Here is an 18,555-nt window from a genome sequence, read left to right as displayed (position 1 = left end):
TACTGTTGCAGTACTGGTTAACTGAACAATTTATTCTGTAGACACTTAATGGTTTATTTTTCACATTAAATAAATTTAAAAAAGTCCATCTATACCCAGTAATATTTACATCTACCAAGTATTATTTCCTCTAGTTCTTACGGAAACTTAGTTAATTTATAGCTCTATAAAAACAGATTGGTTGAAATCTACAGCAGTTGAAATTGACAAGAAACTGACAGGACAGAAATCGACACGCCCTGTTTATCGATTGGTCGAAGCCTACAGCAACCCAAGAAAAATAATAACGGACTGCACGAAATATTCATGATGATGTCAGACTAAAAGTCTCACAAGAGACGTTTCTTTTAGCTAACGTACTTTTGTACATTAACAGTAATTAAGTGAATTTTTCATACTCAATAATCAATATGCAGTATTAGTTAAATATAAACAAAGACAGCATTTTATTGTTTAAATAACTGAAAAAGAGTTTATTAACATTTATTACAGGTTAATAGTCAGACAGTCAGTAGTGTTGGTATAACATGTATAAGATATATACACTTATTCACACACATAGTCACTTTGTCACTGTTTAAAGATGTACATGTATTTCATTACATATTATTTAAAGTTTGTTTACATGCAATATTGGATTTGTTTCACGTTTCCCGTTGCTATCTCACCCACAAAGAGGTTGTCTCTGGTGTCCACACATAAAGCATATGGACCCTGTAAGCGAAAGTTGTCAATGTAGCGGAGGAACTGTCCGTCCTGATCCAGGATGTGGATACGGTGGTTGTGAAAGTCTGCTGTCAGGATCCGACCCTGGCTGTCTGTTGTGATGCCGCCTGGACCAAATGATTCCTTGGTAGTAGAGGGAGGACCAGTGTAGGTAAACCGGAGTTTTCCGGCCTGGTTGACCACCACTACTGCACGGGCTTTTAAGTCTGACACACAGATATCTAGGTTCCTGTTTTCACTGATGTAATAACCAGATGAATAGAGAGGCCGTCCATTGTCATTGAATTGAATACATAGTTTCTCTGTGGAGCCAGAGTAACGCACAACTTTTGATTGTTTATCATCAGTGTTCATGACAACCAAGAGGTCACCAGAGGAGGTACTACAGACACCGCGAGGGTTCCAACCCTGTAGTCTGATCACTGGCTGTATCTGTGTATTCTTCACTATGTTTACAGTTCCATCAAAGTAATCAGTATAAACTAGATCCCCACTCCTTGTCACTGCTATGTCCTGTGGACCGTTCCCTGACTTGGTTTGGATTGACTTCAATGGTTTTCCCAAGAGATTATAGAGTCTTATAATATGATCATTACCACCAGTCCATATATCTTCATCACTCAGACAGGTCACACTAGTTATTGGGTTTTTTCCATTAGGGTATCCCTTAAACTCGGTGCTGATTTCCATAATTGTCCGTGGTACATCAATGAGCGGTCTGTTCGGAAGAGAAGACTCAGCACCGGGGGATTCCATAGTGTAGCATTGTTCTTCTGTTTTGATAGATAACGCAGACAGAGAACCAAACTGTTGATAAAGCTGTTCTTTGTTTATCTTCTGAGGGGTAAAACTTGGTAAGGACACTGTGAGTTTTGGAGGCAATCTTTTGAATTTATCATTCCTGGATATATAGGCAGAAACAACACTTACATCATTGGAGTTTAGTAGTATCTTTAGTTCAGCAATGCTCTTGGTGATTTCAGAAATGGTGCGTTTGATTTCATCCTCTTGTTTATCTAGGACAGCCAGGTGTTTGGAGTCCATTTCACCAAGATCTGATTTCAGTTTCTGGATAGTAATGTCTATTTCTCTGTGCAAGTCTTCTCCATGTTTGTCAAAAGCTGTTGTTATTTTCCTAGAGTTTTGAGACAGATCAGCTCTCTGAACTGGGAAGCTAACGGCTATTTCTTGATATTTAGGATAAATTGATTTTTCTAATTCTTGTAAATCTTTCTCTAAGACTTTCTTTTGAAGTTCTAGTGATTTGGCAATGTCAACAAATTCATGACCTTTGTGTTCTTTAGAAGAAGCACACTGCACACAGATAGGAATGTCACATTGTTCACAGTAAAGTACACTTATGTTTGAAGGGTGTTTTGGACATTTTGCAGTAGATCCACGCTTTTCAAATGGCACAACTTTGTGTTCTTTTGATAAATCTGAGAGATGTTCCCCCACACAGGCTTTACACAGATGTATGTGACAAATGTCACAGTACATAGGGGGGCCCGGGGTCTCACATAAACCACACCGTAGCACATCCTGGGCCCAAGTTCGTGTGGCCATAATCAGTCACCCGGAAGCGTTTCTAAGAAAGTTCTGCAATTTAAAAAAAATGAACACCTGAATGAATTGAGTCAACACAAAAAAATTCACTAGTTGAAGCGATAAATACATTTAGGTTTAGATTAGTCACACATATAGGTCTTGGCCTGTTTCTATTACGAAAAAACATTATGCAAAATCTATTGCTTCCTATTTAAAAAAATGATCAAAATCTAACATCCATTTATATTGAAGCAAGTTTTCCAGAAATATCCTGTTTGGAAGAATATTAATAGTCTCTCAAAAGATCCAACAAAGATTAATCATCTTATCAAATGTTTATTAAATGCGCAGATCTTGATGTAGGTTTGGTGTCCTTTATACACCATTTTCCTTCTGGGAAATTAAAATTTCTTCAATTTACAGAATAAAATTTCAATAAATATGCCTAGGAACCCCCAACCCCTCCCCCCGGGAAAACGTAAATTATATCAATTGCGCGCTTTTATTAAATTATAACCAAAACCAATAAGGTCAAGAATATTGGCGATATTACGGATAATTTCAGTTGTTTTAAACGTACATTTAATAACAATTAATAAGACTTGTCCTTTCCACATAAACTTCAGTTAATGATACAAAAAACTATGAGAACAAACCTTTCAATCGCAACTTCTCGGGCCTTTCCTGCAAGCTCGGAAAAAAACACCTCGAATGTATTACCTAGGCGTCCATGACAACCCCCTTTTTTGTAAAACTTGAAATAGAACACATTTTACAATCTGTTGAGATGTGAGCTATACTTCATTAAAGTAAACGATACACACTAAAATATAACACAGAAGCGACATACAAGACTGTCTAGTCGATACTTATTTTAATGAGAAGCGACTCCATTTGTATAAAATTCTGTATAACATCCGGTGTTTTTTAAAGTACATTCTCGGTGTTTTTCCGCGGTGCGTCGATTTACCCAAATGGACCCAAATAGAACGTAAAATTACCCAAATGGAAACAAATGGAAATTGAATGGCATAATTGAAGATTTTATTTAATAATTTCAATCATTATTTTAAATATAATGAGTTTTTTTAATGTAAAAATTTCAAATAAAACAACAATGTCTGACCAAATGGAAAACGAATTTGATAATGTAGTCTTATCAATTATTTTCATGATTTAAATACATGATTTAATTTTTTTTTTCGAATCTATTTCTTGGATTGTTAGCCGTTATAAGTAGTATAACGTTGTCTAGCTCTTGCCACGTTGAGGCCATCCTAATAGATATTTAAAGCCAAAAGAATAAATTGAAAAATTAAACATAAAAATTATAATTTCCGAGCAAAAAAAGATTTTTATGTTTTAAAAATAAAATATGTATTTTCAAATAATTATAATTGTTACTTAGAATTTCATATGACCTTAAAAAATTTTTCAGTCCAAACATCGATTTATTTTAGAAATCAAAAAGTAATTCAAAATTTGATGCATGGAAAATGAACCACATACTGTACAAGTATAAGCGAACAAAAACTAACTTATATACATCTGTATTTAGAAGACAACTAAGGTACTTTATTTTCCAATATCGAAAATAATTATTTGAATTATATTGTTATGATTAAAAAGGTATCTCAAAATGATTATATATCAACAGTTATATTGTAGTGGAACCAAGGATTATCTTTCTTGATCTTGTATTGTACAGTCTGCGAGCGGTGCGTCGATTTTCCCAATTGGACCAAATGGAACTTAAAATGACCCAAATGAACCCAAATGGAAACAAATGGAAATTGAATGGCATAATTCAAGACTTTTTTTTAATAATTTCAATCATTATTTTAAATATAATGAGTTTTTTTAATTGAAAAGTTTCAAAGAAAACATAAAACAACAATTTCTGACCAAATGGAAAAAGTACTGTCGTATATCCACGCAATGGTTGTTTTTTCCCACATCAACGTAAACGTTGTATTCCAGATGCAAACTTTGAGCTTCGTTCTTGAGAGTGGTTTCTTAAACGGAGTCTATTGCCGATAGCAGTGATTTGAGCTGAATTGATTTCTGACAAAAACCTTTTTTTTGATTTGTCGTTCGTGCCTCTTTACTGAATGCGTTGTTACAACGCACTTTGAAAAATTACGCACTTTGAAAGAAATTTTCAAAGTGCGTTAATTTTGGGACTAAGTCAACGCACTTTGAAAAAAATATTTTTTTTTTCAAAGTGCGTTGATATCGTCGATATTAACGCACTTTGAAAAAAAAATGTTCATGGTTTAGTGAAAATAGTTGATAGTTTTATAGACACGTAAAATAAATTATTGTTTTAACCTTGTTTAGCTTAATGTGATATATTTCACAAAAAAGAACTTAATGCATTCTCAGGAAACTTGAATTGATAAACAGTTTCTAGATGAGAATTTTTTTCTTTTCCCATAAGACAATAATTATCGCAGAAAAAAAAAATTCGGGAGGTTTGAGTTATCCAATATGACATAAACTTCATCGCCTAGCAATTGCATTTTCCTTTTTTGAGTATGCAGCAAATTTACCTTTTATCTAGTATGTTGGGATATGCCCGAACGAATATGATTTATATATATGAATAATAGAGATCAATGTACAATAAATTTCAACTAACTTATTACAAATATGATGTGGAAAAAGAATACCTTAGTTATGTTTTTCAAAAACAATATGATCTTTTAGAAGACCAGTGCGAGAAAATTAACCCACATCCTTATGCTTGTTTTTAATTTTATAATAATTTAATGTTCGTTAATGTTAATATCCTTTTATTGAAGTGATTAATTTGATTAGAATACGAAAAGAGGGTTACAGTAACTGTTGAAACACATAGATTCTTTAACATACCAACGGAGAAATTATTGTTCGACCAGCACGTTTTTTTCAATAACACTGCTTGTACTTATACAGAGCATATTTCTTTTTCCAAACTTAAATGTTTACCCAAAGTTGCTGAATATCATATGTTTTGGAAGGACAAATGAGGGGTGGGTGACCCTTATCCTGTAATCAATTAGATGATGCACTTGTATTTGACCTGTATCTTTGGTTAACCCCCACCCCCATCATCGTTCTAAAAACGTTAAGTGAGATTCACGAGTGTTAACAAATCATCATAAAATAAAAAAAATTAGAAATTCAGTTCCAGAATTTGTGATAAAATATTTGTTCAAAGTGCGTTAAGAGTGTCGATACTAAAAAATGTTGATGTACCTTCATAACGCACTTTGAATTTTTTTTTCAAAGTGGGTTAACTTGGTCCAAAATTTAACGCACTTTGAAAAAAAAATCAAAGTGCGTTGATTTTGTCAAAAATTTAAAAATTTGAATTTTTTTTTTCAAAGTGCGTAATTATATTTTTTCAAAGTGCGTTGCCACAATGCGTCCTTTTCCTTTAGATGTTGATGGATGTATGGGAGACAATATTCTTTCTTTTTGTTTCATACCCGTTCTGAGAGGAATATGGGTCTCGTTTTTATGCATGGATTCTTAAAATTTCAGTAGGGCTCTCACAAAAATTCGTTTTTAAAGGCTTACTGGTAGACATCGATGATCATCAAAATCAATTGGGAATGCTACAATGCATTTGCAACCCTAACGATTTCGCAAAGTTGAAAAAAAAAACAGTGATGAAAAAACACTTTTGAAAAAAAATTGTTTGTAATTTACAACACTTTTTTCTCCAAGCTTTGTCATTTATCATGTTCTACTTTATTTTCTCCGTGCCATTTGAATTTCATGTAGAAACTGCATATGTATGTGTATAATTTAATGCATTTTTTTTATCAGAATAAATTGATAGAAAATTACACGTTTTTTAACTTCGTTTTTAAAGCCTGAAAAACATCAAAATCAAATATAAAAAAAGTCATAAATAGTTTCGCATCAAACATACAAACGCGTTTGCGTAAAAAAGCCCCGATTAAATTCGTCTTTAAACTATTTCGTCTATATGGTTGTGTCCTTACTTTAACTAACCACGTGTGTATACATTTTTGGGAGTTGATTTTAATCAACTCTCCTATGCAGTTACTCAGACAAACCGAAAGTGAAACAGTGTTTGGACCTCAGCACAAATCATTGCTGCTGACAAGACTTAGTTCTTGAAAATGATTGATGAATTCGATGTATATATATATAAATTCATATATCAAAAGAAATTCATTAACAACACAAGAAAATTGTTGTTTTAGAATTCATATCTATTTATTCTTCATCATATAATGGAAATTATTGAATAAATTCTTAAATTATGCCATTTAATTTCCTTTTGTTTTCATGCGGGTCTTTTTGTTTCCATTTGGGCTCCATTTGGCTTAATTTGGGTCCATTTGGGTCATTTTACGTTCCATTTTGGTCCATTTGGGCAAATCGACGCACCCTGGCGTCGGCCTTTACCTGACCCTAAAACGAAGTGAAAACGCAGGAGCGGGGGCGGGTACCAGACTAGTAGACTGGCAATGCTTGTGTGATATGCGCGATGTTACCAGACTAGTAGACTGGCAATGCCTGTCTGATATGCGCGATCTTTCGTACGATAGAGACAGAGGACCAGTCTACCAGACTAGCAGATCGTCTGATTCAAGATAATGTAAGAGTTTTCTGTGTTTCTCCGTTTTTTTCTTGGTATTTATTTTATTTACATATCAGTATACTTCATTTAAAGTGATCGCTTTATTTTGGCCTCGAAATTTGTGGAATTATCGTTACCGGGCTACAAAACAAAGTAGTTGACTATAAAAGAGGAGTGTAGTTAGCCATTGCATGTGCAAACTGAACATATAAACTTATAAAATGATACCACCCTATAATGACTTCGCGAACTACTGAAATTCAGAAATCGAGAGGACGTAGATAAATCATCTATTTCCTTTTTCTTGTAAAATCTACTTTCGTTTTGGGAGGGTTTGGGACGAATCGCCAAATGAAATGAGTTAAGGTATTCTCTTCTGAGAAATTGACAGGCATAGCCTATGTAACAGGTTTATCCGTTGATGTAAAGAAAAAATCAACACTCCTGTTAGGGTTCGAATAACGGGCTTTTATTATCATCACCAGTTATATAAATAGATAGATTTGACCCTGTAAAAACAATATAATTTAATTCTGGTTGTAACACGCTTTCTGATTGGCTAAAAAATTATTTTATATCGTATAAAGAATGTTGCCTACGTCATAGTAAGGGTGCTTTCCATTTAACCGGCATCGCCGGATTTGCCGGTGTTGCCTTTGTTGCCGATTGCTGGAACGCGTGTCGCCGGCGAGCGATACTGGCAACGCAATATACCGTTGCCGATTAGGAAACAATATGGCGTTGAGGTTTTCTTGTTCTACAAAACCAGTATTTCTAAAACTAACATTTGTCCTACTACATTGAAATACATTAAAACTGCAAATAGCCAAACTTTCTGGATCAAAATTTAAGATAAGTATCAGTTTTAAGCTGCAATCGTCCTCGTTCGAGCATTGTGACGTTGCCAACCGTTCCATTTACGTCACCGTTTCCCGATAACGTTGCCGGCGAGGCAACGTTAATGGAAAGCACCCTAAGACTAACGTCAAAAACGTATCAATACGCCTGACGTTACATTTGAATTTTGTACAAATGTACGTCATTTTAAAGGTCAATTGACCGTTTTTATTTACAATGAAGAGTAAAAAAATTGAAACAGTTTACGCTTTTTTATAAACCGCTTCGCGGTTTATAAAGCGTAAACTGCCCAAACCATTTTATATCGTATAAAACAAATAAATATTGAATTCATTCCTTAAATAACAAGTATGAATATACGACATAAAACACATAAACTTCAAGTAATTACGTATTGATGTACAATCAATATATTGAAGTAATTTAACTTTATAAAGGGAGATAACCCATATAAGTAAACTACAATTTACATAGTATCTCCTTTATATCAATTTACATGCATTTACATTGCAGTTATAAAACCATTGCTATAATTATGTAATGCATATAATACATTAATGATATTCTAAGCATATGAACATACACATACCATTCTATGGGAATAGGCCCCATGTACAAGTTGAACCAAGTTCAATGCGACTCAATTGCAAGGTATATGTGCATTCTGTAATTAATTATACATTTATTACACCATCATAAAAGTAGTTTTAATTAATTTTAAAACACATCTAAGGAGACTTCAGTTGTTATAACTATTTTAACTTTAACTTAATATTATTTCAAAAGTCTCTCTCTCACTATTCATTCAATCAGAGAAAATTGCAAAAGAATTATAAATATGATTAAATACTGATTTGACATTTAGTAGAAATATTATAAATGATATTAATATTAGTAATATTAGATCAATTTACCAAGAAGAGATGTAATTTGTCAAAAACGTCTGTACACCTTTATTACAGCCCGCTCTCTTCAAACTCTTGACAACTCTTGTAAGCTAAAACCCAAAGAACTTTTGGAGGGAAATCGACCAACCAATAGACAAACAAGAAACAAACTAAAACACCAATGAGATTAAGAGACACAACTTAACTTTGACCAAAATATAATTACTGCCCTAAAGGCAACTCTGGACCTTTCTACAAATTAAGTTGTCATGAATGAATGCACACTAATGTATTTTAAGATCAATAAAATAATTATAGAATCCAATATATATGCATTCAAAAAATCGGGAAAATATCAAAATGAAATGATGCATATGTAATATACATGTACTTGTAATTAAATCATAAAATATGAGACTGCTACACCTACATCCACTTCTCTTTGCAAGCCCTCATATTAACGTGTAATTGTCGGAACTGAAGACGGTCTATGCTTTGACCCATGCTTCGACTCAAGTTTCCCTGAATTTTCTTAACAGACCGGGGACGTATATACTAACGGGATAGGCAACTTCTACATTACCCCATCTTCGCTAGCCAAGGGTTTTCGGTCCACTCACTCAGCTCCCCATAAACCCAAGGGTTTATGGGGAGCAAAGTGGACCGAAAACCCTTGGCTAGCGAAGATGACATTATCCATGTCTACTTCCCAAACTATCACACGAGCCTTGACAAGCTTTTTAAAATTTTGTCATTTTTTATTAGATTTTTCATTTTCTTAAAAACTTGTTCAAAAGGATAGCTTTTTCAGACATTTTTAATCGTATGTAGTGAATTAATGTAGATATTAAGAAAATAAACATCGATTTTTACGTTATCTCCAAAATGGGACAAAAACGGGTCTCTTGGTTTTAAGAACTCTGTCGTTAATATGATCAAATAAGGGTTATAAAGTACAAATAACAATTATGGAATAATTTCAAGATAATTTCAAGATAGTTTTTTAAAGGTTTTATATCGATATATCAGGTAACATCATAAAAGTTAAAAATGACCTACAAAATCACGTACCGCATGATTTCGGCAAGACCTGTGAGAGCTGCCTATCCCGTTAGTATATACCGGTATATACGTCCCTGTAACAGACGTTTTATTTCTACATTTTAAACATTTATGCATGCATATATCATAAATGAATCAACACTAACCCACTGTCAAATCATTTTTTCAACTTCTACATTCTGGCTTTAAATTATGAGATAGCTCGCTTTATGTGGTTTAAAAAAGTAGAAAATTTATAATTGAAAAAAAACCTGGAAAAATATTGTTTTGATTTATTTTTCTTATAATTTAAAGATCGAGGTATAAAGAATTGTTTTACAGTTTAAGAAAAATTAGCATACAAATGAATGAATAAGTAATTGTGTCGTATAAAAAAAAACCAAAAATCATTTTAATCTTTCTAGCATGCTATTTTATCAATGTATGTTTAATGTTGAAAAACAGATGTATAGCATAATTTGTCGCCTAAAGAGATGGTTTAAAGAGAAGAAATACCACTTTGTAATAATGTGACTCACTATTTGTTTGCACATTGTAAGATTAAGTTGATTTCGTAACATTTACAGCATTATTGCATGTATTGTTTTAAATACGTTTCCAGTTTTATCAGAAACACAAACATTTAATCTGTGCTGACCTAAAAAAACAATGTGATACAAGAACTTTAAACCAAGAATGTAGGAGTTGAGAAAATGATTTGTTAGTTAAAGTTTTCAATTAATAAAAAATGATAGAATTTTCATAGATAGGCTGATGTTTTTTCGATAGGTTACATATAGTTAACACTAATTTGAACATGTATAAAGCAAACCATGTACCGGCATTAATGTTTGTGACATATATATTATGATATATTGTTTACTTTTTAGGTGTTTTATCCTCATTCAAGGTAGAACTAACTGATCCAGTTTTGGAAAAAAACATTAATAACTGTGGTATAGTATGAACATTAAATTTATTTAATTATGATACAACAGTAATTTATTCAGCTATTAGATCTCTCATTATTTTCCCAACAATGGTATAAGTTGGATGAATTGATTGATATAAAGAACTAGGTACAGTTTCAGTCATATGTTGCCCTGTTTTAGAGTAATTTTTAAGAATATCACAAAAATGGAAATGTAACATTTATCTACACAATAATATTCATAAACTAAGAATCTATAAATAGTTTACTGATAAGACTTTCACAAGGGTAGTTGTGCCGTCACAAACAGTGCATTTTCTCGTAATTTTCATAAAACTGAACAGAAGACACCAATTCCTCAGTAGTTTTTTGAATAGAAAACTATGTCCGCAGCTGTCGCCCACGATGAAACTCACATTATAACTTTGTCATGTTATGAAACATAAAATATATTCAATAAATTGTGTTGTGGGCGACAGCTGCAGACACAATTTCCTCTTCAAAAAACTATGAGAAATTGGGCCATTTTTCATCATTTTTGACTTAATCTTAGAAATTTGCCAAAATGTTAAAGTCATAATTATTTTTTGAATCAAGATAAAAGTGTATAACTTGGTATTTTATACATGCATACATGTTCAAGATAGCATATGTGTATTTTCATGAGATTTAAACCGCTTTAGAATTTTAGGGCAAATATTAAAAGAAACTGTACCTTCTTCTTTGTATACATTATGTTTAAACTGTGATTTAGATAAGAGGTAACCTTCTCTGACACTACTTTAAAAGTGGTAATATTGATTGTATAGATCTATTAACTTTTTAATCAGCTGATCCCTCTCTTTTCTTTCAATAATATTATAAATTGATGAATTGATCATGGATTATCAGTTTAAATACAAAATAATCTTAATTGACTCAGATTGAGCTAAGTTTCTGGGACACTACTGCTTTTAATTAAACACTGTCTCACTGATCAAGAAAAGTGAAAAGGGGAATAACTGATTTTTAACATGAAAGGAGTTGTTCCCCTTTTCACCTATACTTTAAACAAGCCAAGTTTTTAATAAATGTACAATATTATTAAGGTCTTCCGTTTCCAACGGAAGACCTTTCTATTATTGTGCGGGAAAAATTATTTTTCTTTTTTTTTTTTTTCTTCCTAGACGCGAACTTTGAGGCTTCATATCTTGCTTATTTCTGAACGGTTTTTGCTCAAATTTTCAGGGCTAATGTACTTTACAAAACACTATCTTAAGCAATTCATAAAATTTCGAATTCCCCTTCCGTTAAAGAGTTATTCCCCTTTTAAAAATTTTTAGGGCCTTTTGTTTCCAGACAAAGGCTCTGAGACTATGATAGCAGGGAATGGGAATCCAACGAATTTGAATAACAGAAACATTGTAGTTGTGCACATCTGTTTTTGTTTTAAGATTACGTTTTTTATTTAGGAAAAGGTAGGGGATCAAAAAACAGGATTCAAAAAAGTGCGAAAATTTAGACATATTTTCCTTTATATCTTTTAAACGAAAAATATTTTGTTAAGACATGTAGAATAAAAGTTGTGCAAAATATAGAGGGCTTTCATTTGACACCAATAAAAAAGGGCTGGCCCCTTAAATTAAGGGCCAATGGCCCCTAAAAAATTTTGCTTAATAACTCAAAAACGGTTAGGATTTTGATATGGCTGTCGCTGGAAAAGTTGTTTGTTGGGATCTCATAAAGGTCGTTACAATGTTATTTTGTATGTGATTTGTGTAGTATGAGTGTAAAAAGCTTTACATGTTGACATGTACATGTTTTCATTTGACAAGTTAACGAAAGTCTTTGTGCGTACAACTGGCATAAAGTTGCCGCAGAAAGTATGCTGGTTTATACAGGAGGCATTAATTCATAAGAATTTTTGTTGTTGTTGGAGTATACGCTTTTCCTTTAGGAGTTAAAATTATTGTTGTTAAGTTCTTGTAGTACACAATCATTAAAAACGGCAATTGTAAAACAAAACATTCTTTTTCTTTTCTAGTAAACCACAAAATATGGAATTAAAAAACTCTATGCATTACATTTTAGTTATTAACTCCATGCATTTAAAATCTACCTTGAATCAGAGCTGCATGTGTGTGTGTACCATTACGTAAGCTCTCCCTTGCCCGCGGCCGAGAAAATCGGTTACCATGCTCGCGGCTGGACTACCTAGCGGTCAGCGGTTATCTAATACACGAGAGTTGCGTCTCTCATATATGAGTTTATGTAGCCGCGAACTCAAGAATTGTTTTAGTTTTGATTACACAAAATCTTTTGTGGATTAAACGATTGGATGTCAAGTAAGAAATAGTTCATTTAATTAATAAAAGCAATGTCATTCTCTAAAGCAATAATAGACATAGATCAATTGTGGGGTTTAAGTTTAAAATATATAACTTCTATTTGATAGAGTAAGGTCATTATACTGCAAACTTTTCAAATCTTCCTTGGTTCTGAGCTGTGCGATTCTGTGCTTTGTACCTTTACGTAATCTATTCTTCGCCCACGGCCGAGGAGATCAGCCACGGATGCATTACCTAGCGGTAAGCGGTTATTTAATACACAAGATTCGCACACCGCGACTTACACTTACATGCATATGAACGTGTTTGAGTTAATATAGCCGTATATACAAGAACTGTTTTAATTTTATGTTATAAAAGTTTGTCCTACTTGTATATATATTTAATTAAATATTTGAGTGTAAATGAATATTAATGAATGATATTACTCCAAATCGGAAAAATCGTTAGAATAAAACAATGTTTCGTTTGTTTAAGTAAAGTACTTTAAAAAATGTACAATTAATGTTTTAAATCAACACCCCCCCCCCCCTCAAATATTAAACCTTTAAATGATGATCATCCCTCGCACATGGCTGAGGAGATCCGGCGCGAGTGGATAAGTGATCCGCCGTCGGTTCGTGTTCTTCTACATGTACCTTATGACGCGTTTATGTTTCATATTTTGCACGGACACAACTATATTTTATTATGTTTTCAACTATTATATTGGTTTAAGATGAAAAGATAAATTTATTTTACTTGTACAGTTGATTAAGCATTGGTGTATACGATAGCGTACAAGGTAGTTTAAAAATCAAATCAAATTATAATCAAAGTTCCATGTTTGCGGTAGGTGCTAGCACGATAAAAGAATGTCCTGAGTTGAGGCATTCGATGATTATTTAAAAGAATATTCACATGAGTTTTAAACAACTTTAGATTAGATTCTATCGGTCACATATTAATCACTTCTGTAGTTTTTCTACATGTTCGTTTCATTATGGAAGCGAACTCATTGCTGCCCCCCCCCCCCCCCCGCCCCCTCCTCCCGCCCCGCTGACAGGAACCTCGCGCTGTATTTTTTATTTTTTTTGGCGAAACGATATCAAGATCTGTCGAAAATCATTTTTGGTGGCTTCTTCTTATGTGTAACATTTTGTTTCACTTTCCCAACCGTTTGTTTATTCGGTCAGTCTGTGTTAATTCAATCGCCACGTGCGACCGAGAATCTTGTGTCGCTTCAGCGCACACAGCTCAGAACATATATAGCCCCGGGTCATCAATTGTTATGTAATTGAGTAACAGTTGGAATGGTGCTTTTACTACATAAAATATAAATAAAAAATCATCCAGAAAAAATGTTACCGTAACTCAATAGTCAATACCAAAAATAAAAATCCGTATGATTACAAACTGAAATCGGTTTTTCAGTATTCGGCGGGATTTGATTTTTCTTCTAACATTAGTATTTTTATTGGTTTCAGAGAATACGATGTAAAAATACAAACAGGAAATAAATCTGATATTATTTACATTGATAATGTTGAAAAATATTTAAAATTAAATTAGTCACATTCGTTAGAAAACAATGTTATACAAACATCCGATAATTTTTTTCCTATGTCGTATCATTCGCGTAAATAAATATGTTCTGTACATATCCATGTACCTCAGAAAAAATTCAAATGATTAAACAAAAAAGAAAGTTGTAATTACTATTTCGGATTTTTTTCAAAGTAATTTAACATTGTATTGAAAAGAACAAGAAATAAAAATGATTTAAATTTTTGACTCAATCTTCGTATATATTACCGGCGCTCCTTACATGTATAACGGCGTACAGTGTATATAGATTATCATGATCTATTTGAATTAAGTTCCATTCGTAAAGATTCCCATAATAATTAATTGCATGACTGTGTACATTGTAGGCAAATCCCTGTGCGTTTATTACGTCTTGTTTTCCGTTAACAGTGGTTTAAGTAATTAAAATAATTACTTGTAAAAATATCTGTAATCGGGATTCCAAAGAACTTACTTCCCGCAATTCATAGAAATGATCAGTATGTTTTCTTTCTATGTTTAAATTTAATTTTGTTCAAATAATTAATAAATTTTCTATCATTTAAATTGTGTGCTTCATCAAATACTGATTCCAATTACCTTGAAGTCATTAATTTTTCCATTGGCTATTGACAAAAAAAGAGACGCTTGACCATCCAATGAAAACAAATACACAGAGTTTGATTGACAGGTTCAGCCAGGTGCAGGTCTCACCCGATGTCCGAGGTTATGTGTGTCGCGAGTGGTCTCAATAAGAGTTATCGATGTAAATAAATTAAAAAAGATACATGCTTATCAAAACATGCTCGTGTAAGTTAAAGTTGATTAAGGCTTGTTCCAACAGAAATCATATTTTGCTAACTGTATTTAATATTTTTTATGTATAGCGAATTTTAATATTGTACAGTCATTTTACCGGTAACGAATCAGTATGCGGTTTCTCGTGCATGCAACTATTATTATCGGAATTCCAAATGTTTTTATTTGTTGTTTAAATCGCGTTTCTTTGTCCTTCTAAACTGTATAAAACCCGAAAAAATAAAGGATGAATTACGGAGACAGTAATTTCAACACCCCCTCCAGTTTCCTAGTTTTGAATTCGTTTCCCAGTATCGAATTAAGCGCCCTTTATCACTTCTGACCGAATATTTTGAGGCGAATTAATTTCAAAAATATACTAGAGGTACATGTTAATGGACTTATAAATGAACAAGGAAAAACAATTGTGGGAATATGTCATTTAAACAAATTATATGATCGTTATTTTTATCATACCGTTTTCCGGTCAAATTGAAACTGGACTTGAACAGTTTTCATTTCCGTTACTTTATAATATTGAATTTTCATACAAACACTTTATAGTAGTAATTGAAAAGTAGTTGCCATTTTCCTTTGTTTTTCCCGTATATCTATCAATTTTTGCAGCCAAATAATACTTCTGTCGCAATGAACCGTAACTAGGAAAACTACACGTGGTTCTATTTGAAGTCGTAATTTCATTCAAAGCTCCATTATTATTTGATATGATGTATTATCTTTTTAAATGAATTATATTAACTAATTATTCACTAAATAGGGATCAATAACAAACTTATTTTCATAGTTAGGCTTAATTGTTTTCACACTTTCGTTTTTTCTGCTTTGAACATCCGGCAGCCCATATCTGGGGCACATTTTTAATTTGTAAACAATTCGGTAAATAATCGTGCAAATGGCAAACACTGATATAATATTTATTTCTATGTTATAATCACCTAGCTAGAATTTTTTAAAACCTCAACTTTGTCTTCCACCAATAATTTTTCTAAAAATTATTCGATACTGGCAACTATTCGTTACCGGTAAAACTGTATCAGTACTGAAACATCGTATAAAACGTTATATATACATGTACTCTGTAACTAGTCGTCTTTTAATACATATACCTTTCTTTTGTTTGTTAAAAATAAATTCAATTTTGTAAAAAGATAAGTATATCATTTCTTCAAGATTTTTTTTTCATGAAAATACCTACAAGAGAGTTTTGCCAATCACAAACAGTTTAAAGTACATGTAATGTAAAACACGGGCTCCATTTTGAAACAAATTGTCAGAGAGTTCCGAATGAAATCTGATAAACGTTTCACATGGTTCTCGCACGCTTTGCTCGAAACGATTTAAACGCATTGTCCGAAATTCTGCACGCTTTGTCCGAAACGCTAAACGGTTTACACGAAACGCTTCACGATTCACACGAAACGCTAAACGGTTAATACGAAACGTTTTTCGCACGTAAGTCGCACGCTTTTTTTTGTTGTAGTAGTACGTTTCAGGGTCTGTAAATTTTGTCAGCACGCAACAATTCTAAATTGCACATTGTCTTCAAAAATTTACAAATATTTAAATAAAGAAGTTATCTTAGAGAAAAGGTTACGTGTTTTGTAAACGGATTCGGTTTAAAATAAAAAAAAAAACCCACAATTCCTGACATGACACATGAGTACATACTGTTTATTACAATGCTTGCTACCCTCTGAAAATTTAACTCGCCATTAAATATCTCATTTTTTAAATAATGTTTGTTACGATTACATAAACTGTATGCGACAAATAGTTTTCCTAAAACATTTTCTTATTTTCTTTTTCAAAACACGTTTTATATGCAGGCTTTCAATCACAACACGTTTTTATAACAAAAGCAGAACTGAAAGTTTAGTAATTATAATCGTTTGACACCATATCACATATATTTTCAACTCGCAGCAACAACGGAAGACCTACTCGTGGCTTTGCCACGAGCTCTGCTCTAGTTTATCTTTCTGTTCTTAAATCCTTAAATTTATGTTTAATATGTTTAATGAAGCTGGAAATGCACAGAGTAATTAATAATCTTGATTATTACAAAATAGTTCCAAACACACAAGTTAGATAAAGATTAGTGTGTTAGTAATTTACTCTCTCTCTCTCTCTCTCTCTCTCTCTCTCTCTCTCTCTCTCTCTCTCTCTCTCTCTCTCTATATATATATATATATATATCAGTACTTTTGCTTTCCTATATGTTTTAATTGAAATTTGCTGTACAATATTACTTTTTGTTATACATGTACTGGTGTGTAGAATTGTGTGGTCTCTTTATAGGTTTTAAGTGTATGATACACAGAGATACAGTGGATGAAGTCAAGAAAAACAAAATACATATGTGGTATAGTATTCATGAATTTTTAATGTATATATGAATTTATCATTAGGCAGCTAATCTTTTTGTTTCTTGGTCACTCAGAAGACCTATTGCAATTTCTCGTCTGTCGTTGTGTGTCATTCATAGACATCATAGCATACAGCTCTTAAGTAAGTATGAGGGCAGTAGTCATTGTGTTAGCCCTGGGGTAGGAACTGTTGTCCGAGAGGATAGGCCAAGGTCAACATCAATTTCTTACCAAGGTATTGACAAAATAACTATTGCCCTCATCCTTATTTAAGGCTTGTTTTGTCAAACAAAGGAAAAGTATATTTCCTGGTAATGTCAGGGTTGGGATATTGTCAAATTATTTTCCCAAGGGACAGTCAAATACTCAGCCAGGGTAAGGGGGAAAGCCAGTAATAGGCCACAGTCAAATACTCAGCCAGGGTAAGGGGGGAAGCCACTCATAGGCCACAGTCAAATACTCAGCCAGGGTAAGGGGGAAGCCACTCATAGGCCACAGTCAAATACTCAGCCAGGGTAAGGGGGGAAGCCAGTCGTAGGCCACAGTCAAATACTCAGCCAGGGTAAGGGGGAAAGCCAGTCATAGCTCACTGTCAAATACTCAGCCAGGGTGGGGGAAAAAGCTAGTCATCAGCACATTGTCAAGTGACATCAAATATAATTGATGTTCTTATTTTTGAACATATTTGATAATTAGGTGAGAGTAAGGAGAAGAACAGTACATGTATAAGAGAGTAAATATTGAGAGAGAGAGAGAGAGAGAGAGAGAGAGAGAGAGAGAGAGAGAGAGAGAGAGAGAGAGAGAGAGAGAGAAAGAGAGAGAGAGAGATTAAAAGAAAAGAGAGACAAGGGCAGAAGTTAAGCAGAGAAGAGGAGAGAGAGAGAGACCAGTGTCATAGAGAGTGGGT

At 33.0% G+C, this 18,555-nt stretch overlaps 2 protein-coding genes across 2 annotated transcripts in view; one reads left to right on the top strand and one right to left on the bottom strand.

Annotated features, from left to right (window-relative positions):
* Positions 1-509: 509 nt before the first annotated feature.
* LOC128163638 (tripartite motif-containing protein 3-like) lies at positions 510-3,203 on the bottom strand. The gene is made up of 2 exons (XM_052827266.1): positions 2,931-3,203; positions 510-2,325 (listed from the first exon to the last, which is right to left on the bottom strand). Exon 2 carries the CDS (start codon positions 2,290-2,292, stop codon positions 622-624), a length of 1,671 nt encoding a protein of 556 aa, XP_052683226.1. The 5' UTR covers positions 2,293-2,325; positions 2,931-3,203; the 3' UTR covers positions 510-621.
* Positions 3,204-6,792: 3,589 nt separating this feature from the next.
* LOC128163636 (uncharacterized) overlaps positions 6,793-18,555 on the top strand; it is a 163,388-nt gene continuing 151,625 nt past the window's right edge. Inside the window, exons 1-3 of the mRNA XM_052827265.1 lie at positions 6,793-6,892; positions 10,551-10,616; positions 17,581-17,644. The gene's annotated coding sequence lies outside the window, so the exon portion shown is untranslated. The remainder of the gene's footprint in view (positions 6,893-10,550; positions 10,617-17,580; positions 17,645-18,555) is intronic.

Source organism: Crassostrea angulata, chromosome 9, assembly GCF_025612915.1.
Source record: "Crassostrea angulata isolate pt1a10 chromosome 9, ASM2561291v2, whole genome shotgun sequence".
Taxonomy (NCBI): domain Eukaryota; kingdom Metazoa; phylum Mollusca; class Bivalvia; order Ostreida; family Ostreidae; genus Magallana; species Magallana angulata.
This window is presented reverse-complemented; position numbering and strand designations above follow the sequence as displayed.